The 27,091-nt window shown below is 35.8% G+C and overlaps 1 protein-coding gene across 3 annotated transcripts in view; it reads left to right on the top strand.

Moving 5' to 3' along the window:
• The window catches only part of LOC577627 (RNA helicase aquarius), a 55,121-nt gene that overhangs the window by 5,835 nt on the left and 22,195 nt on the right, over nucleotides 1-27,091 (top strand). For all 3 annotated transcript variants that reach the window (XM_030998654.1, XM_003725417.3, XM_030998655.1), the window contains 13 exons: nucleotides 2,461-2,501; nucleotides 3,322-3,403; nucleotides 4,551-4,625; nucleotides 19,398-19,541; nucleotides 20,050-20,118; nucleotides 20,630-20,730; nucleotides 21,340-21,416; nucleotides 22,168-22,232; nucleotides 23,835-23,948; nucleotides 24,284-24,397; nucleotides 24,809-24,912; nucleotides 25,943-26,045; nucleotides 26,529-26,649. In XM_030998654.1, the coding sequence (XP_030854514.1) occupies nucleotides 2,461-2,501; nucleotides 3,322-3,403; nucleotides 4,551-4,625; nucleotides 19,398-19,541; nucleotides 20,050-20,118; nucleotides 20,630-20,730; nucleotides 21,340-21,416; nucleotides 22,168-22,232; nucleotides 23,835-23,948; nucleotides 24,284-24,397; nucleotides 24,809-24,912; nucleotides 25,943-26,045; nucleotides 26,529-26,649 (1,210 nt within the window). The remainder of the gene's footprint in view (nucleotides 1-2,460; nucleotides 2,502-3,321; nucleotides 3,404-4,550; nucleotides 4,626-19,397; nucleotides 19,542-20,049; nucleotides 20,119-20,629; nucleotides 20,731-21,339; nucleotides 21,417-22,167; nucleotides 22,233-23,834; nucleotides 23,949-24,283; nucleotides 24,398-24,808; nucleotides 24,913-25,942; nucleotides 26,046-26,528; nucleotides 26,650-27,091) is intronic.

Genomic DNA, 27,091 nt, shown 5'->3' with positions numbered 1-27,091 from the left:
TACACCAGTCATGATGAAATAATGCATATTCAACCAATGATCCATACAATTTCTTCCTGTATGTAGGAACTTATGAAAATTAGCAAACCTCACCCCCCCCCCCCCAAAAAAAAAAAAAAAAAAAAAATCCCAAAAATGCATTTTCGGGGTGAGAAGTACTTATCAATCAAAAATGCAATTTTTGTCAGTAAAATACAAATTTTGAGATTAAAGAATACAGTTTTTGAACTCAAGAGGTTGGCAGGTCTGCCATAAGTACAGTTTAAGGAATGTAATAAGTAACATTTCATACAAAAATTACATAGTTTTTTCACCAACCTTCAACATTAAACCGAGTCACTTTAAAGGGACTTTGTAACATTGTTCAGATGAGAGATAGTGGTGCTAAGGTAGTGACTCCAATGTTAGATGTACAATTAAAGATAATATGAAAATTTGAGCGAAAACGGACCATTATTCATGGTACAAATTGGGAAAAACTGATCCGATCGATTCCTTAATTCTTCCAACTATAATATTACAATTTAATTACATTTTAGGTGAATGGAAATCTCACAAAGCAATAAAATGGCTCTACATTCCATTCCAGACATTTAAGTGTTGGCAGATTTTTTATAGCCTATTTTTATGTCTTTTTTTCATGGAAAAACGGTTGGGAAAATTCCAAAATGGTTGGGAGAATTTAGATTCAGAAGCACTGCACATTTGAAACCCCTTGAACAATAAAAATCTTCATATTGCGTGAATTAATTTCGGATTTGGGGCATCGTAGTTGGATAATCCATACATACAAACATAATTTTACGTGTTTTGCATCCTGATTCAACAGATTTGTGAAATCAACCATCACAATGTTACTAAGTACCTTTAAAGAGAAGGTTCATTGATTTCAAAAACTAACTTTAATGTCATTATTGCAAAGGTGACACTTTGATTGGCCAAGGTTATCAAAAGCCAATGCTTGGAAACATTCAAAGTAATGATTATTAACAATTACAAAACGCTTAGATACAGCCCCGACATAGCGCCTGAAAAGCTCCCCATCGCTGTTGAGATATGACGTCACATGTTGAACATGATGTGCACAAGCAGACGATGTCCCATGACATCTCACACAATTTCAGTGCCTGTTTTGTCATCTTTTCTTCAGTTATTTCTCTTACTTCAATACCCTCAGGCGAAATGTTTAATCTATTGCCTCACTCTAATACCCGTGCATGGTATTATTTTGATGAAAAATGCGAGGATTAGAAAAAAAAGGGAAACCGTCGCTTGTAAACAAGATAAGACGCCATTGTATTTTCAGCTGCATAGACCGCGGCATGCTCGGCGTTTCAAGAGGGAACAAATGACGTCCATGCTATCATTCCGGAGGTTTTTTAATTTGAAAGTGTGGTTTGTTTGATTGTTCATTTACCCCTATCCTGTGTATTTACAAACAAAAGAATTTAGTTATCAGTATGGGGTCATATCCCTTTTTGAATAGTGTAAAATTCCTTCACATGTACATACACTAAACTCATTATTATTTGAGAAATAAAAGCATTGCAATTATGTTCATTCTTTATGGGATGTCGTCTGCTTGGGCAGGGTTGGTTCATAATGTGACGGCATTAAAACATCGTTATTTTTCCGGCGAATCTCTCGCATATTCCAGATGCTATGGAGATTGTTTTATTTGTAATTTTATAAATAACCCGATATGTAGATGACCTAAAACTTGCACGATGGCCATCTGTTAGCATACCACTTTCTATTAATACGCTACTTGCCATATTTGTGATTTTCTATGAACCCGCACTTTAAAGAGAAGGTTGAGTCCTGGGAAGAGGTAAAAAATAATTTGTGAGCATTATCATTGTATTATAATGCAAGTGTAAAAGAACATCTGATACACATTTTTTCCTGAAAAGCAAGGCTCTTCAAATGCCTTAATATTCTAAATATGGCAGTTAACATCATAAAGATCGGGACAGATTTTAATGCCACATGGTCGTGTTGTCCCATATATACATCTTTTTGTGTACAGCGCTTGTAACTTTACCAAGACTGGGCCAAATTTCTTATCATTTTGATGATTCCAGTACCTTGCAGTACACACCAATAAATATGCTAGATGATCAACCTTTTTTGATCGATTCCACAATGTTTCTTTCACAATGGAATCGCATGAACAGAACTCAGTCTTATCTTTAAGAGTATAGTGTGTATACAAAATGACTTTTTCCATCAAAAGGAATTTAAAAATAGCTGTCTTCTTTTCAGCTTGAAGACGGAAGAATGAATTACAAAGAGAGGGGATGACAAACCTAATATTCCTTGATACTGTATGTCATCTCGGAGGTTGATACAAAAAAAATTAAATGCTCTATATTTTCATGGCATCTTTTTTACATCTCCATTGTATTATAATATGTGTATACCATGCATTTAATGAGAGGTATATTTTTCATTTCGTAGGTGATTGAAGATGTCTACAAGAAAGAACTCCTGAAGAACAAGTAAGATGAATTTCACTCTTCTAACAATTTGAGAATTTCTTTTAAACATGAGATAAAATGACTTTATCTTAATTTGGTGGTGTATAGATTGTCACAACTGTTAAAGGTAGAGTGAATTATTTGGAGAACAAAAATAAATAAATAAATAATAATCTGGCCACCTCGCTGCCCTGAAATTGGAACTTTAAAAATCCTTGGCTGTAATCAAACATAAGATTTTCAACAATTTTTTAAACAACATTGTACGGGTTAAGTAGTTTTTTTATTAAATTCTTTCTCAAACCTTAATTTATTCATTAATTTTGGATCAGGATTTTTCCTCTCTTTTATCTTTCTTATTTTTTATCTGAATTTTTTGTGGCCCTTCAAGTGCACATACTCCCCTGCCACCCCATAAATGGCGATTGAGACCGAGATAGTACTGCCGATCATTAGAACAGATGACTTTTAAGAAGACCCAAGAAAAAGAGACGGATTGGAGAAAGATTTTACTCTTCTAATATTTTAATAAGCAACTGTGGAATCATGTACGTGCCAAAATAAATTTAAATTAAGGAACTAATGCAAGAAAATAATAACACATTTGAATAACACAAAATAACAAAAGTAACAAACATGTTTAAAATGCAGTGTTTTAAATGTGCCAGCCCTGATATCAATGATTGCAAGTTACTATCCTCACTTTCTATTACGAGTATTACAATTCAATATATACTGCTATTACATTTCCTATTTTGTTTTTTGAAAGCTGATGATAGAAGCCTTTTGTTTGACATTGCTTGAGTGCTTATTAAATCTTTTACTTCTAATCTATGCTTAGGTTTGCTGTACGTCGTATCATGGTGCTTGAGTTCAGCCAATACCTGGAAAACTACCTGTGGCCAAACTATGACTCTGAAAAGGTAATACACGAAGGTCTGACAAATAAGAATTTGTATACCTTTATATAAATTCAGTTTTGAAAAGTATCACGCCTATATCATTTATTGTTGGTTTAAAGTTCAGTTAAGTATTACAGGCCTGATAAACGGTTTCCATTTTTTTTTTCCAGATTTTTTTTTCTTCCCGATTTTACCCCTTTTTCCAGATTTTCCCCTTATATTCCCTATTTTTTACCCCTTATATTCCCTATTTTTTACCCCTTTTTCCAGAAATTTCCCCTTATATTCCCTATTTTTTACCCAATTTTCTTACTCAAAAGGAGGGGGGGGGGAACTGTTGTTAGATGCCATTCCCCCCCCCAATCCTTTTTTTTACTCAAGGGGGAGGGGGGGGGGGGGGTTAGGATAGTGAGCACTAAAAAAAAGGGGGGTGAGGACCCCCCCCCCCCTTTTTTTTTAGTGCTCACTATCACCCCTGGTATTAAAGATAAGGAAAGAAAGTGCATGAGAAGAGATCAATGTGAAAATATTTATTTTTGTAATAATATTGGAATCTATAGCATTCTATTTTGATGTGCATTCTCAAGTACATGTATACATGTCATGTGTTGTTTGTTCTGTGTGAACCAAAAGTAAAAAGGGAAGAGCAGCATGATTCTTAGTTTGATACTTTTGTATTGAATTTAATTCCTGTGAAATGATTGATATATTCCATAACAGTCTGATCCCATGCCTTGCAAATATACATTTTGTTTAAGCCTGTTTATTCTGTGATTGAATACAGCACTTCATGCATTATACCTAGGTCAAGAGAGGCAAATTAAAAAATACACAGGGCAAGGATTCAAAGTCATATTCACATACTCATATTAAGCTACTCATGAGGGACCTTAAATCCACAAGCCTTACTTTCAACCAAGGTCACCTCATCTTTCTTTTGTAAAGCCATATTCTGTTAACTTGTTATATTCAAATTTGTAAAGTGTGATATGAAAGAAAGATAAATAAAACTTGAACTTGAAAACTTGAAAGTCAAGGGAGAAGTAATGTTACATCACAATTCTTCCATATTATGCCATGAACATGTAAGGGTAGCACTACCGGTATATTGTGAATGTGATAAAGTTCTAAGCCAAGTAATTAATGCACTTTTATTTTTATTTTCCAGTCCACCTCCAGTCATCTGATCTCTATTGCTGTCATGATCAATGAGAAATTCAGAGAAGGAGTGTCAGCTTGGGAGGTGAGATTATACTCGATACGAAGGAATATATCTTTATTTGCAGTTTGACGAATCAAATTGAAAGTGCAAAGTGAATTACATGAAATATGGAAAAAATAATAAGTTATTTAAAAAAATTGTTCCATGAACTGCTTGAGTTGAAAACCTGGGGTGATATTCTGAAAATTCTTGTATCTCAAATATTCTTGTATCTTCCTACATAACAAAATTGGTATTCTGAAAATTCATGAAACTTTTCTTGTAATGTTTCTTTTTCTTTACCCCCTGCTCAAGTATTGCTCGCACAGTTTGAGCATGAAGGAGATAAAATGGTGCATAAACCTAATTTACAGGCTTGTAATGATCACTCACGTTATCACGTTTTTGAGTACCTTTGTAGAACAGGCTATCTGATCTACAAAGTGTTGGGTTTGTGAAAAAAGCAACAAATGATCTCTGGCAGGTTTTCTAAATTTGAAAAGCAGCAAGTTTCCTGACAACCTTTTTTTTTTAAAGTCTGCATGATTTGTTAAATCATACAATTAAAAACTTTGTGCGATGCCTCTTGCTGTAGTATCTTGATACTACCTAAATACTTGTACAATATTTGTGTGACAACACTTATTCATCAACGCCAGTCAATGGAAGAAGTAGGGGTGTATGAAATGTTAACGCAAGCTCTGTGTATACATCATTTCTATACAGGTGCTCATATTGTTTATCTCTAGTAATAATGTGCCCTTGCACCTAGTTAACTGAGTAATAGTCTTCTTCATCGTCAGGTGACAAGGGGTCTTTGGTCACTTTGTTTTCCTTGTAATTGCCCACCGGGTAATAGTACTCGTTTTCATTGTCTTCTGAATCCGATGATGTGTTGGTTCTTGAATCACTGTTCAGCTCTTGCTCAGGGTACTGGTACTCATGATAATCAGCCAGCTTCTGTCTGAAGTGCAGTTCATCGTAGTAATCACTGTGTGTGCCATCATCAGATGTCTTTGAAGACCTTTCCATTCGATCTGGATAGTAAGCACCTTCACCCAAGATGTCGTAATGGTTATCGTCCATGCCTTCAAAGCACTTCACATCGATCTCATCAATCAGATCCAAGCTTTGGCACTCTTTGACAGCATAGATGACACTTTCATGAGCAGTTTCATGTTGTTTGGTTGAGTTCTTGGCACATCTTTGAGTGGTCTCTCCTTCAGTTGCATTCACCAGTGTGTAATCATCGTCTTCATCAGACATGACAGCAACAGCACTGTAATCGCTCCCAAACAGGTCTACCTGATCATTACTGCCTCGATGGTCATAGTTTAGAAGATCATACACCTTGTCCTCTGCTATTGTACCAGAAATATCTGGCTCCAAATCATCTTGGCCTTTAAGAACAAAGTAGTCTTGATCCATCCTTTTGTTGCCCTCTACCTTCTTTGTCATGTTGGTTGTTGTACTGTTGTTTAACAGTGGTTTGGGGTATTCGTATTGGTGGTAGTCAGCCAGTTCCATTCCATCAATATGGATCTCGCCATTATATGCCTTTGCTGATCTTTCCATTCTATCAGGAGTGTGTATGATTTCACTAAGAACATTGTAATGGCTGACAGTCACTGTGTCATGGCATTTTGAATCTTTCTCATCAAGAAGACTAAGCACCTGGTACTCATCTTCTTTAGGGATATTTGTATCTTTTCTATTTCTTGGTTTGATCTTTGCTTCATTTCCATGCACCAGCGTGTTGTAGTGGCATTCATGGAGTATAACAGTAGCTACGTCGTAATCACTTTCCCTCAGTTCTTCCCGGCTGTTACTGTGGCAATGGCCAGGGTTGAGATGATCATAAACCTGGTCCTCTGCACCTGCTGTGGATTCCCCAGTCCAGGGTTTCCCATCATTCTCCGCATCAGCCGACTCAGAGACAATGTAATTGTGGTCTCCTTCTTTGTTGTCTTGAAATTTTGAGGATGTGTTGGTTGGTTCACCACTGGCCAGTGGTGGATTATTGTATGGGTATTGTTCATAGTCATCAAGCTCCACTCTGGTGTACACAGGGTAGTCGTAGTTCTCATTCTCATGCTGCTTCCAATCTTTCTTATCAACAAAACCAATATTTTGGTAATCCAGTCCTACCTCATACCCAGTTTGGAACACGATTTCATTCGGTGTGGTTCTTTTCTGGCTACCTATTGGAGTGGACTTTGCCACAGTTCCGTGCACAAGTGTGTCGTAATGGACGTCGTCTGATATGACAGCAGTGGCATCGCAAACGTCGTTGTACAGTTCTTGCAGATGGTTCTTTGTACTTGTAGTACAGCCACGATTCAAATGGTCCAATGCCTGTTCCTCTGCAGTTGTAGTAGCAACACAAGATAATTGTTGCCTAAACGTGTCCATATCATCAAGCTCTTCAATAAGAAATGGGTCCTCATCTTCGTCCTCTTCTTGTGTTCTTAGATCCTTGTTGTCTGCATGCCCTACAACGAAAGGGTGTTCCGTCCCATATCCAAGGTATTCATCCTCCTGTATTTGGCTTCTAGGACCGTAAGGACTGGTCAAAGGTGATGAACAATGTTGAGGCCGTTGGCCGTTGCTGACACATATGTCCAAGATGACATCAGGTTGCCTGTTACTCACATCACAGGCAGAATAGGTGGCATTGATGTAGACATTGTCTCCAGAGTGTTTTCCGTGATCTTCAGAACGCTCATTCTGCCATGCCATCCTGTTTGAAGAGATAGAGTAATGAAGAGGGAGTCATAATGAAATGTGTTATGTATAGTCTCATAACCTTCTACTTGCATTAATTCAGAAATACACATGGAGGATATTATACGTTCAATGTGTCATTGCAATGTTTCAAAAAGAAAATAAGTCAATGAAAAGAAAACATGTATTTCATCTACCAGTAATCCACACTTCCATGAATCTTTGATTATCATAATCCTGCACTCACAGAAAACAAACCAAACCCAAATTTATGTTTATTGTGTTAAAGATAGATTTACAACATATTTTTCGATTCTCTTCAGATATTCTTGATAGGGTTAATGATCACGGTCAAAAAGATTTTAAAATCTATTTGATTCTCATGATTTTCTGCCATGTACCTGTGGTGTCGTCGTAAAATCAAGATCACTGCTGGGACTATGGCCAGAAGTATGGCAACTACGACGACCAAGATAACGGTTTTATCTGTACCACCTGCAAGATATGAATACGAAAGAACCTTGGTGTGATTAAGGCTCATTCAGTTATGAAGGGGAAACCGCCGCAAAAATCTAGAATGGCAGCTACTCATTACAAAGGTCCTACACATATTCATGTAACTTTGTGTTTGAGATACAGAAATGTGAAGTGTACATGTTTTACACTTTGCATTGTCATTTGAAGAAAAAAATGTTAACACCAGAATCAAGACATACCCAAACTTTACATTGGAATTAATTTAGTCAGCAGTGTATCACATTTTTTGAATTAATTTTTGAACTGCAGGCCATGAAATGCAAGGAATTATATTATATAATTTCTATAACTTTAAGACTGTGAAGCAACAGCAACAAGAAGATCAAGAATAGCAATTGGGAAGCTATTATTTCACAAGTAGGATTCTGGTAGGAAAAATGAATTTGAAGAGAATAATAAATATTCATGTTTTCCTCATCCACATCGCGAATAAGTAATGACAACGTTAACAAAATAGAATTAATCATTGAAAATGTTTTCATAATTATGTCACTTGAAAATTAAACTGATGTGGGAACAGGAAATGAACGTGTAAATCATTGCTGACAAAATATGCTTTGAAAAAATGAAAGAGAGAGAGGACAAATCTTTTACCTTTTGGTTTGCCCTCTTCCAACAATACTGAAATCGAAGAACTTTGAACCACGCCTGCAGTTGATTCCACTATACGATCTGTTCCTGATAACGTGGTGTGGATGTAATCTGGCGAGGTCATCGATTGTGTGTCTGATATTGAAGTCGACGTATCTGTCGAAGTCATCGGTGTTGAATCTTTTAGTGAAGTCGCCTTTGCTATATCTTTCTTAGATGTTGAGGTTGGTAATGTTGAACCTGGTATGAGAGTAGGTGTGTCGGTCATGTTTCGATACGACGAGGTTGATGATGTCGAACCCACCATCGGTGTCAAATCTTTTAGTGAAGTCGACTTTGTTATATCTTTCTTAGATGTTGAGGTTGGTAATGTTGAACCTGGTATGAGAGTAGGTGTGTTGGTCATGTTTCGATACGACGAGGTTGATGATGTCGAACCCAGTGTTGAACCTGGTATGAGAGTAGGTGTGTCGGTCATGTTTCGATACGACGAGGTTGATGATGTCGAACCCAGTGTGGATATATGTGACGGTGAATGAGTAATGGACATTGTCTGTTTCGAAGAACTTGGGAGAGATTCTGTGTGGGGATGAAACAAGAATGAACAGAAAATCTTCAAAAGGACTAAGTGAAAGTTTTTTTCTTCAAATATTTCAAACCTGCCTTAGTTTTTTGTTTTAATACATATTATTAAATCATTGCAATATAAAAATTTGACTAAAACTTTGCTAGTGCAGGAAAAAATGTAAAGGGAAATAGGTTAAAAAATCCTGGTGTAGAACGAACACATTCTCAGTGATTGTAATATACAATATTTACTATTAATTACTCTCATTATTACTACTAGTATCATTACTACTATTATCATTACTATTATCATCATCATCACCCCCATTATGAAAATCATCACTACTAATATTAATATCATTTTTATTCAATCATAATTATTAATATTTTTCTTTTTAATCTCAGCCTGATCAAAATACCTGTTGTCACTGGGAAATCTTCGTACACGTCAATATTGGCAATACAGATATCAGGCTTCTGACTACCTCCCAAACTCACTGCTTTGAATGATATCTTGTAGGGAGAACAAAAAAAAGGATTGAATAGAATGATTAATAAAGTCAAATGAAAAAAGGGTTTTAAAATTCATATTTTTTAGATAACAATAATAAATGACACGAAATAAATTTGCTTGAATTTGCCATATCATGCAATATTAATGGATTAATTATTAATATTGCATATCAAAATAATCAATCCTCATGACAGCGTGACAGCTGCACTGCTAAAGCCATGGTAATTATGCTGCATTATTGTAGAGTGCTTTAGAGACTTCTGATAAAATAAGTGTTAGGCGCTATATACAGTGTAAGCAAAAATGATTATTATTATTATCAATGAATTAATTATGAATGATTGATTACCATAATCATATCTTTCTCCTAGCTAAACCAAATCACTAGTTCACTCTCTCTCTCTCTCTCTCTCTCATCGGCAAATTTGAAATTTTGTAGGCTATCAGTGAGTCTTAAACATGCATGGTGCTTGTTTGAATTATTTTCCCGTACCCTGCGGCTTATGTGGTCTTAACACCTGCATGCTATCCTGGATACGCCTCACCACTTTTAGTGTATTAAAGGGAGTGTGTCATGAGGAGACTATGTGTCTTTCCCGTGGGCCTACCCGGGGCCAATCAGGTATAATACGAATACTGACAAAGCGACCGCAGCATTCATGTGGGTGCAAAATAGGCGAAACCGAAGCGTGGGGAGCACTTCGGTCTGTTTCGCGAACGCTAGCGCGCGCTGACCCAGTTAATCAAGTCCATTCGTTTATGTGCAGTTGTCCAAAAGAAAACATACATGTAGATGGCGTTAACCAGTATTTCCCATGATACACTCCCTTTAAGATGACTCCAAAAAATGATTTTTACTTACCTTCGTCTCACTTGAGGGGCATGAAATGTCAGGATAAACAGTCCTCCACTCTCCGTATGTTGATTCCACAGTTCTTACAGTGCCACCTTCACAAACTATGATGTTAAGCTGGCCATTCGTGATGCGAACATAAGAACAAATCTTTCCCTTAGATGACTGGAACACTGATGGGAGGGAACATGTTACTGTAGCACCTGATGTAGCATTGGAAAAGCTGGCACAATATTGATTCCACCCTGTATAATGCATGAAGAAAATCATAGCTAGAAATAAATAATAATACCATCGCAAACCATTTAAACAAAAATCAAGTAAGGGGCAAGTTCAATACACTTTTGTATATTCCAGAGAAATCATTTTTGGCCTGATAATGTGTTGTTGTCATGTTGGCACATTTTAAAGGGTCATGGACAATGCTATTGAAATTGCCCAAAGTTGTTTTTTTTTTCAAAAAAAAAATGTTTGCAAACGTATTTAAAAATGCCTGAAATCGCAACTCCTTACCAAATCTAAATTGACCGATGATTGACAAAATCTGGGCCTAAAACTAAGGGTATTTTCGTTTCAGGTATCGTGTCATGTTCCACCCCCAGTGAGAATAGAATCAGTGATTGAATAATTAAGTATTTCAAGTGTTTAGGATATGAGATCTCTTTAAAAAGAAAGAAAAAAAAAAAAAACTAATATCGTGTGTACATGTATATATTCAACAGGGTTTCCATTAACTCTGTAAGTTGGGGCCTTTGATCTGAGCGACACCCTCGCATCTTTGATTGGTATCGGCAAAATGTATCTGTAAAAAAGGATTTTTAAAGTTTTGTTATTTCATTTTTTGTTAGCACTCCAATACCTAAAATCACTAATATTTCTCTCATTTTGAAAACTATTTAAAAACTATATTTATGCCGTTAAATGTCAAAAATTGAAAAAAATGAATGGAAGAACAATCTTTTTTTTAATGCAGAAAATATTCAAGTTTTGGGCTTTAAGAGACTTAAAAAACATGCAAAGCTGGGATTATTTTATCATTTGGAGTTGTTGTAGACCATGTTTGTTAATACTAAGTGCCTTTTTATGACTAAATTAATAATAATAGTCTAAGAGAAGAGCCAAAACATGCGAGCCATCTTGGATTATAATGACAATGGAAAAAAAATGTGTGCCTACATTATAATCCAAAATTAACACTCAACAATTCTTCTTCTTAATCCTTAAAGTGACTTACCTTCCTCAACATCTCGTCTCCATTCACCATTATCATCAGAGCCTTGTGTGATGTTGCAGTCACCATTGATAAAGTTACACGACCATGCTGATTTGAAAAAAAAAAGATATGAATATATTATCATCCTTAGCATCCTTAGTATTCTCTTATCGTGATGACCGGTAGTCTTGTATTTTCCACCTAGTTTTTGTCACATCACAATGACAGCTAGATTGAGCCTGCTGAGAGCACTGGTAACATCATTGTATGACTGTGAAACATGGACATTGAATGCAGAAATGAAGAAGCAAATCAATGGTTTTGAGATGAATTATATGAAAAGGTTTCTGCATATCCACTACACTCTGCATACGTCTAACGAGAAAGTGGGAGAGATCAACTCTTCATAGAGGTGTTATGGCGTAGTGGATTAGTCGTCGGACTGTGAATCACAGGGTCCGCGGTTCAAGTCCCGCCGCCGCATTAATGTCCTTTGGCAAGACATTGATCTACACTTGCCACTCTCCACCCAGGTGTTAAATGGGTACCGGTAGGAAAGAATTCCTTGAAATGCTGTGAGTGTTGAAATCGGCAGCCTAGCATAGCCGGGTAATGTTGGACCGCCTTGAGGACCTTGCAAGTTCGATACGTGCGCTATATAAGAATCCAATATTATTGTTATTATTATAATTGTGAAAAGAAAGACAGCTGCAGGGGTTAGGGCTTGTAACTCGATGGAAGAATAGCTTGGGAAATGCCATCTTGCAAAAAAAAAATGGTAGAAAGAACCATTCAGTGGAGACAGCCGTCTTACGAGTGAGTAATGACGTCTTACGGGTGAGTAATGACGTCTTACGGGCCATGGATAGGGGCATGCTGACAGGACTAGTTCTACTGGATTTGAGCTCGGCGTTTGACACGGTAGATCATCGTGTCTTACTACAGAGACTACAAGAAGTTGGTATCGGAGGTTCGGCTTTGAGTTGGTGTCAATCATACCTTGATGGTCGCACTCAGGCTGTTCGCATTGGTGAGAATGACTTCTCGGACCCGGTTTCTCTAAACTGTTCTGTGCCTCAGGGTTCAGTGCTCGGTGCGCAACTGTTTTCTTTGTACATTTGTGACATTATCAACAGGCATAATTTCATGTATCACATATACGCTGATGATATTCAGCTGTATATGTCGTGCCTGCCTAATCAAACTGATGTGGACAACACCCTTGCCAGATTTGAGTCATGCATAACAGAGATCTCCAAATGGATGGGGCAGAACTACTTAAGAATTAATCAGGCGAAGACCGAATTTATCTTCTTCGGTTCTTCTCAACAGATGAAGAAGGTCATTGTTCCCCATCTCACAGTTGGTGAGGCACGTGTTAGTCCGGCTTCCAAAGTACGTTCACTAGGTCTAACACTGGATTCCAACATGTCAATGGAACCCCAAATCTCTAGCTGCATCCGATCAGCATGTTATCAAATCAGGCACATTCGTCGAATCCCAGATTATCTGACTCCACATGCCATGAAGCAGGCAGTTCATGCATTCGTCACGTCACGATTGGACATGTACAATAGTACCCTGAATGGACTGCCCGACACTCTCATCAAACGACTGCAGAAGGTCCAAAATTCTGCGGCTCGGCTTGTCACCCGATCAAAGTTATCTGATCATATAATGTAACCCCCGTTCTCGAGGATCTGCACTGGCTGCCTGTGAGGCAAAGACTCAAGTACAAGGTACTTTCCCTGGTTTTTAAAACCAAAACCAACCAGACACCATTATACATGTACTTGTCAGATCTACTGGAGGAGAAGAGATCCTCTAGACTTGGTCTACGTTCAGGAAATGTCCACCAGTTTCAGGAAGCTTGAACAAGGCGGTCTTGGGGCGACAGGTCCTTCTCTGTAGCACCCCCGCGTTTGTGGAATGCACTCCCTTCATACATTAGACTAAGTAAAACAATTGAACTATTCCACAAGCATCTAAAGACCTACCTTATGAAGGAAAAATATGATTAACTCACATGAACATTTCAATGTCTTACTGAATCTGTAATTTGCATTTGTTTTTTTATTTGTTGATTTATTATTAGTTTGTTAATTTCAATTTGTTTATTGTTTGTATTTGAAATGTTAATAGTGAATCTTTTTTGTGCGCCTTAAGTGCCATTGTAGGCAGATATGTACGCTATACAAATCTTAAATTATTATTATTATATTATTATATTAGATTAGAAGAAAGAGGGGCAGATCAACTAAGACATGGATTGATAACATTAAGCAATGGACAGGGATGTCATTTGAGCAGCTCCTCAGCTGACGACAGAAAGTTTTGGAGAGTCTCATGGTCCATTTCATTGTTGCCCCAACGGCCTCCAAGCTATAGAATATTGTTACGGCCCTCCATCCTAGAACGGGTCCTGGATGCTGGAGGGCTGGCCTGTCCCTTGCCTCTATCACCGTCATCCGACAAAGAGTTTGCCATCCTGACTAATGCGAGCGGTTTCTATTTGGCTTGTAGTTTAGAGGCCCGGAAGTGGTTCCGTTTTCCCAAAGTATATGAGTGTGGAGATGAGAGGTGTTTTGGGTAGTTGGACGTGTATTCTCTATGAGAATTTTATATTACATTAGTCTATGGAGACTCAACTAATTACATGTTATGAAACGATGGATTGTTTAACTGTATACTTTATTAATACAAGTCAACTTCTCCAACATGTTATCATAGTTAACACCGACACCAATTACCTGGATTAATCTCAACAAGTAGTAAAGGCAGGTATTGCCTTTTGTAGGAACTCTATTTCTCGCTTCCAATCCTTTTCCTGTATTTAGCTCAGTTGGAGCAAAGCGGAGAGTTCGCTATCTGACTCAGACGAGAGCCAGCGTCGAAGTGACAAAATTACCATCAAATACTGGTATTTATAGCCTCAGAGACGCTCTGAGAGCTGCTTTACGCATGGTGCGTCCGTAATCGCGCTCTGAGCCCTTACGCCCCAAGAGCTTACTGCGCCCTCTACGTTTTCTGCAAGATAACTTAAATTGTAGCAAACTGGTTCGTTACAATATATATAGATAGATGCACCCTTTCTCCTTCAGAGTGAATTTGGGGATGCCTTAGAATCTTCTGATTATCAGTTGGTTATTACTGATTCAGAATTAAGATATGACAACAAATATGGTAAAATACAGGCTACAAAACATAAATGGGTGCAGACTGACTCTTCACGGTTTAGTTTGAATATTGTGTACTAGCATGTTTAGTCGTCAAACTAGTTGGCATATTCCAGTCTATGAGGAAGCTTAAAGCTGACTAAGAATTCTTTTTCTTTTTCTTTTGGAAAACTATCAATCTCGCGGTGAAAAATGTAAATATTTCATATAAAAAAAAGGTAATTTACCTGGTTCCATCTTAGTGGCTGAAGCTATCATGACGAGACTCCAGATAATTGCGATAAAAGGTTGAAAATAGGCCATCATTGAGGAGCAATGGATCACAGAAAGTATGTCTTCTTTAAAAACAGGTGTATTAATTAAGAACATGTTTCATTTTCGTATTGGCATTTTATATGTCTTGATTAGTATTGCATGAGCATTATGAGGAAGTATCTTCTAAGTAAACAGTTTCATATTACCTTTTTTAATACTTTTTTTACATAATTAGATATTAGATGTTAATATTTTCCTTCATATTCACCATATTCTTAGTCACCTACAGATGTTCATTTACTAATTCTCATTTTATTTCTTATATATTTCATTTATTTCTTTATTTTCAATCATTTATTGATTGATTCATTCATCATGATTGATTTTTTCATTTATAATTTTTTCTTGTTTAATCATGATATGAGTTTGTGGATGTTTTTATTCCTCCAATAGGCAAAGTATAGACTTTCATTTTCAATTGCTATGTTGTATAAAATCAAGTGGATATATTCTGCTTTTCAACATGTAGATATTTCATCATTGGATTACATAATGGCAGTGTACAAAAATTGAAGAAATTTCTTTCGAAGCAATTTAAAATTAATTTACTTTAAGTATGAAATAGTCATATTTATGATCTAACCTTTGTGTTTAAAGGTACTATGTCCCATTTGCAGGCCTAAAAAATGAAAAAGTTAAATTCCAACTGCATTTGAAAGATAATACTAATTTAGAACTTCCCTAAAAAAAGTGGGGCTTGAAAATGTATTCAAGTGGGAAAATAATGACTATTAGTTGTCAAATCGACTTTAGGGCTATAGAGCCCAAAAGTAATAGTCTTGATTTTCAGACAATTGTACCGAATGGTCATACGTTTTATGCTGGGCAAAGATTCAATCAGTTTAATCTTGGCCATCACAAGAAGTGGGTTATTGATGTAGACAAATGCTCATGTACCCTTTACAACTCTTTTCATGTATGGTATTACCAAAGAAGAAAAAAAAGCCAGTCAGTCACTCAAGTGTCTGACAGTGAAGTCTAGCAAGTAAACAGGTTTCCTTGCATAATTTGAATATGAGGACACTGCTAATGTTAAATTTCAAAGATAGGACATACATGACATATTCATAATTCCTGCAAAGTTCTACAGCATTTGAGGTTGGCTGCAAAAGGGACATAGTACCTTTAAACAAAGAATTGTAATTACGACTGATATGAGTGGAATCAACCATTTCTATAAGAATTAGAGGGGAAAGCAGTCTCCTCATGGCAAGTTCGTTATCACCATGGCTACAATGTTTATGTATTACGATTGCAATTCTATTTATGCCTGAATAAACAAGCAAAAATAATAAGAGTATGTGATTTGATGTTGAGGAAGGAAATAACACTTGAGACAACTGCATTTGCTTATGACTATTTCATCATTATGGCACTTCATAAAATATTTACATTGTCGTGAAAGAATAGAGCAGTTAAGTAAATTGTGAGAAGTTAAATTGGAATGATGCCATTTCAATTATTATGCAGTATGGAATTAGGAGTCAACTGAATCATAAGTATCATCTTAACTTCAGGAGAAATTCCATACATTTGTCGTCACCACATATTGAAGTATTGCGACATGACAAAGAAAGAATCATGTAAAAATCAGTCCAAATGGTGATGTGATGCAAATATTTACAATCCAAATCTTTAAGTTGCTTTAAGTCATAAGTAATACTAAGAATTTGGTACAAAGAATTTGGTACTCATGGCCAGCTGCCTGTTCACCTGACGGGGCAGATCCATTTGGTTTCATCCTGTCTTTGCTACATTTTTGGTTGCCAATTGCTTCATTTCTTGTGTAGACTATTCTAGTGGTCGGTCTTCTTCAGACAGGGCTGCAGCAGTGTGGTAACTGTTCTCATGCGGATGTTCTTGGTGGACAATTTTTTTTACCCCCTCCCCATTCTTCCTCCTCTGGTGAAGGGGGGGGGGGGATCAGCTTTTGAGTTGACCTTTATGGAGGCACCTGAAATCATGGCCTGAGAATCATGCATGCTTATATGGTGTTAGTCTCTTCACAGTGACCATTTACATTTATTTTGTTAACATCTGCATCAAGTGCCATCACTGTTTGTGTTTGGTATTTCATCGACATGTTGAGTCATGTAACTCAACACTTTGTAGATCAGATAGCTGGTTCTACGAAAGTACTCAAAACGTGGTAAAGTGATTACGTTAGTGATCATTACAAGCATAATTTACACAATGCGCACAAGATAATTGGTGTTTTGAAGTGTTGTATCTTTTCTTTTATCTTATCTTCCATGGAAATTGCAAGAATATTTAAAACAGGGTAGAGGCTGTTGTATCTCATGATGGTAGCAATGTTCTAGCTCAACTTTATTAAGTACATACTCAAGCAGCAAGAAGGAGACCTTGTGTGACTCAAGACTCAAGAGACATTTCAAAGAAACTTCAGACTATTGTTCAATGATTTGAATTTTATTGTTATTATTTTTTTTTAATTTGATTTTATTTCTGCATTTTTCCAAATATGATAAACTGAATAACAAAGAACATATACAGTAATACAAATACAAAATATACAAACATTAATAACTTCTTGTCAATTTAAAAAAAAAATATATATACATAATATACATGTATTATTATGCAAAATATCTGTGGTAAAAGTGCAGGAGACCGCAATCAAAAACGATGCTTGACTAGGATGGCGGCCTCACAAAAAAAACAACATTAGGTTAAAATTTAAAATGAAAAAAAGCGATGTGTGACGTTTCGAGCGGGAGAGAATTTTTTTTGTTTAAATGCATTATGGCAAAAAGTAAATTCAAAGGGCATCCTTATGCTCATATTGGTTGATCTATCGGTTGAACTATTTATATAAAAGCTTTCTTGATCGGTTATATTAAAAAAATAGGCTTGTAATTTAAGATAAAATATAACAAGGCTTCCAGGGATAATAGACTGCTAAAAAATGTTCAGAATCCCAACTTACAAGAATTTCAGCGCTCTACTATCTCCAGAAGATACAAGAAAACTTACAAGAAAACCTACAAGAAAATATACATATATATATATATATTTCCTTGCCTTTTAGTGATTATGAAGGGGTGACCAAAGTTCACAGATATTTTTCTTTTCTTGCACATCACAAAACATCCAGATCAATTATGTCATGTTCTATACGTCATAAGAATCGTAATTTATCATATAATCAGATTCTATAACATTGTGTTGACTTCAAACCAATGATGACACAAGAAAATACCACTACCGGCTTCTGTCAAAAAGTGTGACTTAAGTTCGTGCTGGATATTTACTGCCCTCTTGTGGTGGGCTTTATTAATGTAAACATTCCAAAAAGTGACATAATTTCAACTAGAAGCCAAACTTTATATTGAAACTCTGAAATACATGATAATTACTCTCTATCGTTGAAATTTTGCCCCAAAAATATACCCTTGGTATATTTTGCAAATATCGTTATCGTTCACGTGTTAATGTCAGTGCAGTCCCTATGATATCGACGGTGCTCAAAGATTTTAGTGTCTCAGTCTCACACAGGTATCGCATATTGTTCTCCTGTTCAAGCGCTTTAAGTGTTAGTACGCAAACTTTGGTCATGCGCGAACTATGGCCACACTACCATACTTTTTCTTCTTTTATGTTAGCATATCCTGTTGGTGTTACATGATACGGCTTTATCTACAGCAGGGCAATTCCATGGTAACGGAAGGACACTCAGACAAGATTTTTGAACTTCAGGTTCATACTAAAAGAAATGTTTTATTAGTATGTATTAAACTATGGGGAACAAAATGTGTTTCAGTCAAGTGGAAAGCTTCATCAACTTCACAAAGTTTGGATAAACACTAATTAACTGGAAAAACCATGTCCATTTTTATGTCCTTCCGTTACCAAGATAATTAATATGCACATTCTTAAACTACTTAACTATAATGACAATTTTTTTGGGGAGAATTAAAGGCACTTATATAGGTATTATATCTGTACTGTTTCACATCTTATACTAATAAAACAGTTCTTTTAGTATGAACCTGAAGTTCAAAAATCTTGTCTGAGTGTCCTTCCGTTACCGTGGAATTGCCCAGCATTAATATTTTGTTTTCTTTGATGTTCTGATATATACTAGACATTAATGCTAGAAATTAATCTACATTTGCCAGTCTTCCCCCTGGTGATGTAAATGGGTTTCCGATAGGTAGAAATTCCTCAAATGCCAGAGCCCTTTATCAAGGTAGCTCGGCTCATGCCGGGGTAATATTAGTGCAGCACTTAAAAGCATTAGTATTAAAGCACTACAGGTAGGTAAATGTTACTATTATCATTATCTATTATTACTATGCTATAGGCATGCAAGAAAAAACCTGAGCAGTTTCCAGCTTTCTTCCGTCAAGTTCTAGAGCTTACTTTGGGTTCGTTAAAGGATCAGACAATCTCACTGAGAGAACGGACAGTGCTTCTCATCTTCCTCATTCACTGCTTTAACAGTCTGGTAAGTGATGCCTTGCAACATCCATTCTCAAATCATTCTTTCTTTACACATCTATGGGTATTTAAAGAACTACTTACATTTGGGGTGCTCAGTGTACAGTGTATGATCCAGTCTACATTGTTCTTGCCAGCAAGATACCCTCGAAAGGAAAATTGTGAGGTATTTCTTTTTTAAAGTGTGAAATGCGTAGATGATTAGTGACATACTTAATGCTTTGTTTCCAAAAGGAAGAAGATTAACAACAACAAACAAAATTAAGAAAAAGAAAGATTTTTTTTATCCATTTTTTTTTTGATACTCGAAACAGTTATCACATTACTTGAAACTATTCACTGTTTTTGCTAGAAAACTCTCTTGCTCTTTGCTGTCAAGATTTTTTGAAATAACCAATTACTCCATCTCAAAAGTGGTTTTGATAGATTTCTTTTAGATGACACCTTGTTTTTACGTGAATGGTATATGGTTATATTGCTATTAAACATGATCTCTCTTGTATATGTACCTGTAGGAAGTGGATGTAATACGAGAGCAAGTCCAGAGGCTTGTATCCCTACCCATGTGGGTGTGTCTCCTACCGGTAAGTAACATCAACATTGACCACTTATCGGATGCCCTTTTATATGTTCCACTCTACCACTGTACAGGTTCTTTACTTTTAACACTTTGGTCTATTCTAATATTTGGGTAGACTTGTGTGAAATCTGTTTGTTTGAACCAAAAGGGGACCAGCACTCTAGTTCTAGGCCCCTGCTTTATAATGAGTTGCAGTCCCCTATCTTTTTTAAAACATAGTTGCCATTGGTATCAATCGCAAATAAGTTGTATAATTGATTAATATCAACTCTTTATAAGACGGGGCCCTGAATGAATCTATGTATATTGCTAAATTGAGTTAACCCCCATCTGGTTTTCAGCAGATGATAGTTTGATGCAGCTAATAGAGAAATTGAAACACATTGTCTTATTGCCATATTTTGTTGTTGACGAACCTGTGTAGAAAGATTGATGATTATAGTTAAACTACGTCAGAATTTAAGATTTGAAATGAGAAAACGTAACCCTTTGACTGCTGCTCTTTTCACAAACAGGGAAGGCTTGAAGCTGAGCTGAAGGCCTACCCCAAATACAAGAAGTTCTGGAAGATCATCATGAAAAATGATGCCAAACTAGATGATGAGACGAAGAAGAGGTAAGATCACACTTCATCAGGGATTTGAGAGAAACCTATGGTTGTTCCTATGACGATCGATGATGACCGTTGATGGTTTTACCTGACTGCTATTTAATAAAGAAAGCATGTACAAGCTTGGAAGTAAACAAGCAGGGAACCGATGGCTTTAAGCCCTCTCTGAGGGACTTGGTAATGAGGATTTATGCCTTACCACAGGGCATGAGCACATTGACTTGGTTTCGAACCCGGGACCTCCCGGTTACAAGACCACACTACTCTACCACTGAGGCTTTGCGTCTCTACAAAACCATGACTATTATCTTTATTATCATCAAGGGCAATGAGGTTTTAAGAGGAAGGTGCTTTTACCGAAAACAAAAAAAGATAACATTTTAAATTTCATGACGTTTATTAGAGTCTGAATTACATCAAATATGACCTTCTATGTGAGGATCTAACTAGCAATTCTAGCATGCTCATTTTATGTAATTTTTGAACTACTCTTGCCCTTTACCTCAGCAAAAAGATCTTCTGACTTCATATTTATATTTCTCATTATTTTCCATGATTTCTATTTGTTCCCACATTACTGCTTGATTAATTTGTCCTCATTTTATGTCATGACAGGAACGACTTTGAGCGGAGGTTTCTTGCTAACTTGATCCAGCTTTTCTATACGATATTGGACTCCATCCAAGAGGAAGGTAGATATATGCATGCAGATGAACCAGACATAGTTATCTAGAAAAGAATAATTGATGATATTAATGATATATTACTCGGTTAATTGATTTGTGCAACAAAAGATAGGGATGAAGTGTCAGAATATGATTCATTCGGGAGATTGCCAAAGCAGCATCTACTGATAAATCATAGCATCATGTATTCATTAAAATTGCTTTCCGTCTAGGTCATTCATGTCAAAATTAATGTCTAAAGTTCACATTTGATTATACGCTTCTAGTTTTCATTGTATGTGACAAATAATTCCATCCATCTCCTATACTGAATTTAGGGCAGAGGCATATGGGATACGCAGTTGTATTTGTCTTTTTGTATCAGCCTGATAATCAATATTTTAATTCATTCAACTTTTCTATTTGTAGGATCACACAAGGTACATGGATATGATTGCTAATGCTTTGAATGATAGAATCCAGTGTTTTAGAAATATATAGAATTATATTTTAAATTCTTGAGTGTTTGTAAAGTAATTATGACACAATGTGTGTATTTTTGTTGATTGAATGTATTAAGAGCTTTGAATGGATATGCTCAGTTACTGCCCCCCCCCCCAGAATGTTGAAATGACCAATAAAGTGTAACTCCAATAGAGAATTAACCCAAAATAATCATGTTACTGTTCACAGAGATCATTGTAGACAGTGCTACAAAGAAACCTAAAGAAATCAGCTTGATTTTTTTCAATTTAAATAATATTTTGTTTAATTGCAGGTGATGCTGCAATGGACAAGGTCCATTTCTGTGAGCGCTTTGTGGAGATGATGGTAGATCTAGAGGTATGATATAGTTTTATTCTGCAGTCTTTTTTTTCTCATACTTGATGTTATGCAGTACGTGACCCACATAGGTACATCTTTGTTGTATTAAGTTTGTTTTGTTTTGCTGTCAAACCTGCCATAGATGGTAACTGTATGAAAGATACTCTGTATTGTAGAGCAACTGTTGAAAGTCCATATTCGTCAATTTGACCAAAGGATATGTTAATTTTGTCTCTAGAGGCACAAAAACCTGTACATTAAGGTCAAAAGTGTCTTAAATAAAATGGTATTAATTGATCAGATGATTTGAACTAATAAAACTTTCAATTTGCTCCACAATAAAGTTGTAATTCAGTTTTAAGGTCTTAAAAGTGTAATCATTCAAAAAGATTTGTTTTTAGGCTAACAAGTTTTTTTAAATGTCATGGATATGGGCAAGATACAGCTGTTATGAAGAATATTGATGTCTCCAGCATGTATAGAAAGATTGACTCTTTACAATTAAACACAATGTGATTTTAGTCTCTGTTCATACAGTTTCAAGTTTGAAGTTTATTTATTCCACATTTTACATAAAAAAACAGTTTTTATACAAGTGTATAGGAGTAGATTTCTCACACAAAAAAAATTAAAGATTTCAAATCAAGTATATTGTACAGAAAATAAGTATGAAGTTTCAAAATATATAGATATGACAGGCAAGGTAAAAACAATGTAAAATGTGGGGAGCCTAAATAAAAAGCATAGCTTGTATGTGAATAGGCTCCCGTACTGAGTAACACAATAAAGCAGGTCTGAATTTAAAAGGTATTATAGGAGGCAAAAACGGAGTAGTATATTGTATGCATGCTTGACACTAACTAGAAAACAGTTTGAATTAAGACTCCTAGTATAGTGAATCAGTAGATAGTAAGCAAATTATTACTGTTGGTGAAGGTGATGAGAAAAACTATCACTTCCGAGGCGATCTGGATGTAGCTATCCTTCCGAAGCAAAGCTGAGGAAAGATAGCGTATACATTCTGATCGACGAGGAAGTGATAGTTTGCCATTGCCTGAAACCAAAAGGTGATTGTTTGCTTTATATTCCACATCTAACACAATTTTAACTACAAAAAGAAAAGGACGTGTATGCATCTACATAAAATACACCTAGGCCCAAATTCACACCCAAAAAGTTTAAGTTTAACCCAACCCCTTGAGGGTACGGTGCGCGCATGTGTTTTCTTTTATTGCGTGCATTGGTAATGCGCGCTTAATTACGCCTGTTTTAGTGCGCTTTTGGATAATCTTCAGTGAAAGTGCGTTGCACTGTGTAGATAGTACCTCTATCTTCAGTGAAAGTGCGTTGCATTGTGTAACGAACTTTTTGCTTCTCCCATCAATAATGGGCGAACTATCTTTCATCACATGATTTACTTTTGACCAATCGTAGAGCAAGATTCTTAGTATGTGGAATATATAGGCTAATAACTTCAGAATAATAACAGATTTTAAATCATGTGAGATAAAGAAGCAATTTACATGGGAAAAAGTATGAAGTAAGAACAGATAAACCTTTCAAACATAGATTAGAATTTGCATCATTTCTTTGTTTATTTGTGTTCTTTGAATCATGAAGGCTCAGCTTCCAACGAGGAGGTTCTTCAATGCTGTCATGGATGACGCCCATGTAGTCGTTCGATGTCGGCTGTCTGCACTAGCAAAGAGGAAGGAAGGCAAGCTGTTCAGTGAGGTTAGCAGCAATGAATTGGATAACACCTGAAACATGATAGGCAAAAAGTAGGCCCTAATGTGTTTTTTTCTTCTCAATATTGGGAGGTTATTGAAGAAAAAAATGTTTGAAAAAAGCACAGATAAACAAATCTTGTCCATGTTTTTTTCAAATACTTGCCTCTGAATTTGTTCCGTATAAAGACAATTTATCTCTTAGAAATTTCATTGGAAACATGTTTTGAAATCGGGTAAATCTTGTTGACTGACAAGTTATGAAATCTGTTTAGTATTGATCATTCTGCCTATTACTTATATTTTCTGGAACACCCTTTTTATATGTCTGTTTCATGACAGCTATTGGACATGCTGACATTCTATGCTGGATTTGAGATCAAGGATTCCACAGGAACAGCTCTTACAGACCATGAGATGACTGATATACACTATGATAGGATAAGCTCTCTCCAGGTAAAACATCCTCTTTTATTTTGTTTTCCTCAGTGATAGTCATAATCTTCAAGTTAATGTGAGTGTTTTCTCATGATTTCTGAACATACTGTCCTATGTATTCAGGCAGTAGCCTTGGCTTGAATGTTTCTTTTTACACGCTTTCTGTTGTGATATTCAATGAATAAAGTGTGTGACAAATGAAAAAAATCTACCCTACCTCTTGCATCTTGTAACATCTTGCAATCCAGCTTCTAGAGTTTTATGATAGATCTATACAAGATTTTCAGGTGCAAAGTCTTGAATGTTGCCTTATTCATGCTTTGTTTCATATTTGCATAGGAAAAGAAATAGGATTTTTTTTTAGTTGAAGAAATATGACTAGACTGTCACTTTGTTATTCAATGTATACTATTGTTGTGTTTTATGCAGAGAGCTGCCTTCAAGCTCTTTCCAGAGCTGAAGAGATTCGCAATGTCAAATGTTGCTAGTATTGATACAAGGAAGACACTCACCAAGCACTTTACACAACTAAGGTATGGACAGACTATTGGTTTATTTGATGTGAACGTCTTTTTAAGCTTGATAATTTTTTGGAAAATTTGTTCATGTAGTTATGTGGTTCTGTATTTTGCCCATACAAGTCATTTTATAGAAGCTCATGAATGTGTATCATAACTTGACTTGATTCAGAATTTGGAATTTTGAGGTTTAAAGACCTTGTGTTACCACAGCTAATAGGGAACATATTTTTAGCTTCATCAAGTGTAGCAAGTATATGTGCTAGAGAGACACTCATTCAATGATAGGATTAAAATACTCCAATGGCTATTTCTTTGCTTAGAGCCAGAAGGGCATTAACAACCCGTATGTGTAAAATTATATGAGTTAATGCCCTTCCGGCTGCAAACAGATGTAGTAGGAGACCAGCCTGTAAGTCCCGTGACCAATCTCTGGGAACAAAGGTTTGAAAGTGCTTTTGTGTTCCCTGATGAATACCGGTGAATTTGACCACCAGTCTAAAGTGCATTGACCTTTTTGACCATAGCGCCCTCATTTAAGGTCGGAGGTGTAACAAACTATACATTTTTTGAATCTTCATGACCAGACGAGTAATTTGATATGCAATTTAATAAGGTTAAATGTGTTGGTGAATTTGACCACCACTCAAAAATGTGTTGACCTTTCAACGTTTTTTACCATAGCGCCCTCATTTAAGGTCAGAGGTATAGCAAACTATATATTTTTGGAATCCTCATGACCAGACAAGTAATTTGATACGCATATCAAAACCATTTGAATATATTTGAATTTTGACCCTGTATGACCTTTGTTGACCCCTCACGAAAATGCCCGGGATTTTCAAGGGGGCAGCCCAAGTCAAAATTGTTCGGTATTCATCAGGGAACACAAAAACACATTCAAACCTTTGTTCCCAGAGATTGGTCACGGGACCTACAGGCTGGTCTCCTAGTAATGTATGATAGATTTCTTGCAAACTTTTTCTAATCCCACAATATACTACAGATGATTCACTGAATAATATGAAATCTTTTTATTCCTCAGTGCATCAGACCTGCATCATTTCGCTGCCTTCTTGCATCTGCTGCCCCCACTTGGTGATGATGAGGAAACCACAGTAGAGAAGACATTCCTTTTAGATCTCATGGTAAGATTCATATTTAACCGAGAAAAATATTGATTTATTTTTATCTGTAGCTCTAGTGAGGTATTCGTAAATGATGAATCTTCAAAGAGATATCATGACATATTAGATCCTGGTTAAATTAAAAAACAGACTATTAAAAAAAGAGTTTTAATACTGCTGTAACATACTGTTATGTCCATTAGAATGCAAATGAAACAAGTGTTAATTCAATGTTTTTGCCTAGCTTCACTTTAATATATTTTGATGTTTTGTGATAAATATTTTCTTACTTTGGCTTTATACATGTATGTTTATTATCTTCTTTGTGGAAAAACAATGTATATATGAAATATATTTATATATTGAAAAGAGAACGACAAACTTCCTGTGATAGTTTGTTTCAAATGATACTGTGTGTGTGTCTAGTCTCTGTAATTAGGGTTATCTTAATTCAGATTGTTTGTCATTTTGTTCATACTTGTCATTTTTTTCCTTTGCACTCAGGTTTCCCATCACGAGAGAAGGATCTCTCAAATCCAATCATTGAATGAGACACCTCTCTACCCGACAGAAGAGATTCTTTGGGATGAGAATGTGGTTCCTACTGAGTACTACTCTGGGGAAGGTATGATCTATTATTCCTTTTCTCTTTTTTAATGAATTATATTTCTTACGTTTCATCTTTGTTGCTCACATAGATGATTATACATTTTTTTAAAATCATTTTCTGCCAAATGTATACTTTTTTAAATAATCTAGGTTCAGTCAAGTTTGGTCTGATGAATATTAATAAGTTTAAAATTACATACTGTTTGAAGAAGATTTTTCAATATCATAATTTAGCAGGTTATAAAATTTGTAACATGTTCTTGTAGATGTAACATGTATACTTGTTTTGTAAATCTTCGGAACATTTGAATTTTATAGTCAATCCTAAACTGTTTTGCTCTGTTCCTATATAGTGATTGCATAATGGGTGGTGACAATAAATGAAATATTAAATTTTGAGATACCTTAGTTCACTATTAAAGAAAATATTTATGGTACTGAACTTTATGAAAAAAAGA

This window comes from Strongylocentrotus purpuratus, unplaced genomic scaffold (assembly GCF_000002235.5).
Source record: "Strongylocentrotus purpuratus isolate Spur 01 unplaced genomic scaffold, Spur_5.0 spur5_scaffold_5, whole genome shotgun sequence".
Taxonomy (NCBI): Eukaryota; Metazoa; Echinodermata; class Echinoidea; order Camarodonta; family Strongylocentrotidae; genus Strongylocentrotus; species Strongylocentrotus purpuratus.
The sequence above is the reverse complement of the archived record's forward strand: the minus strand, read 5'-3'. Positions and strand labels throughout refer to the sequence as shown.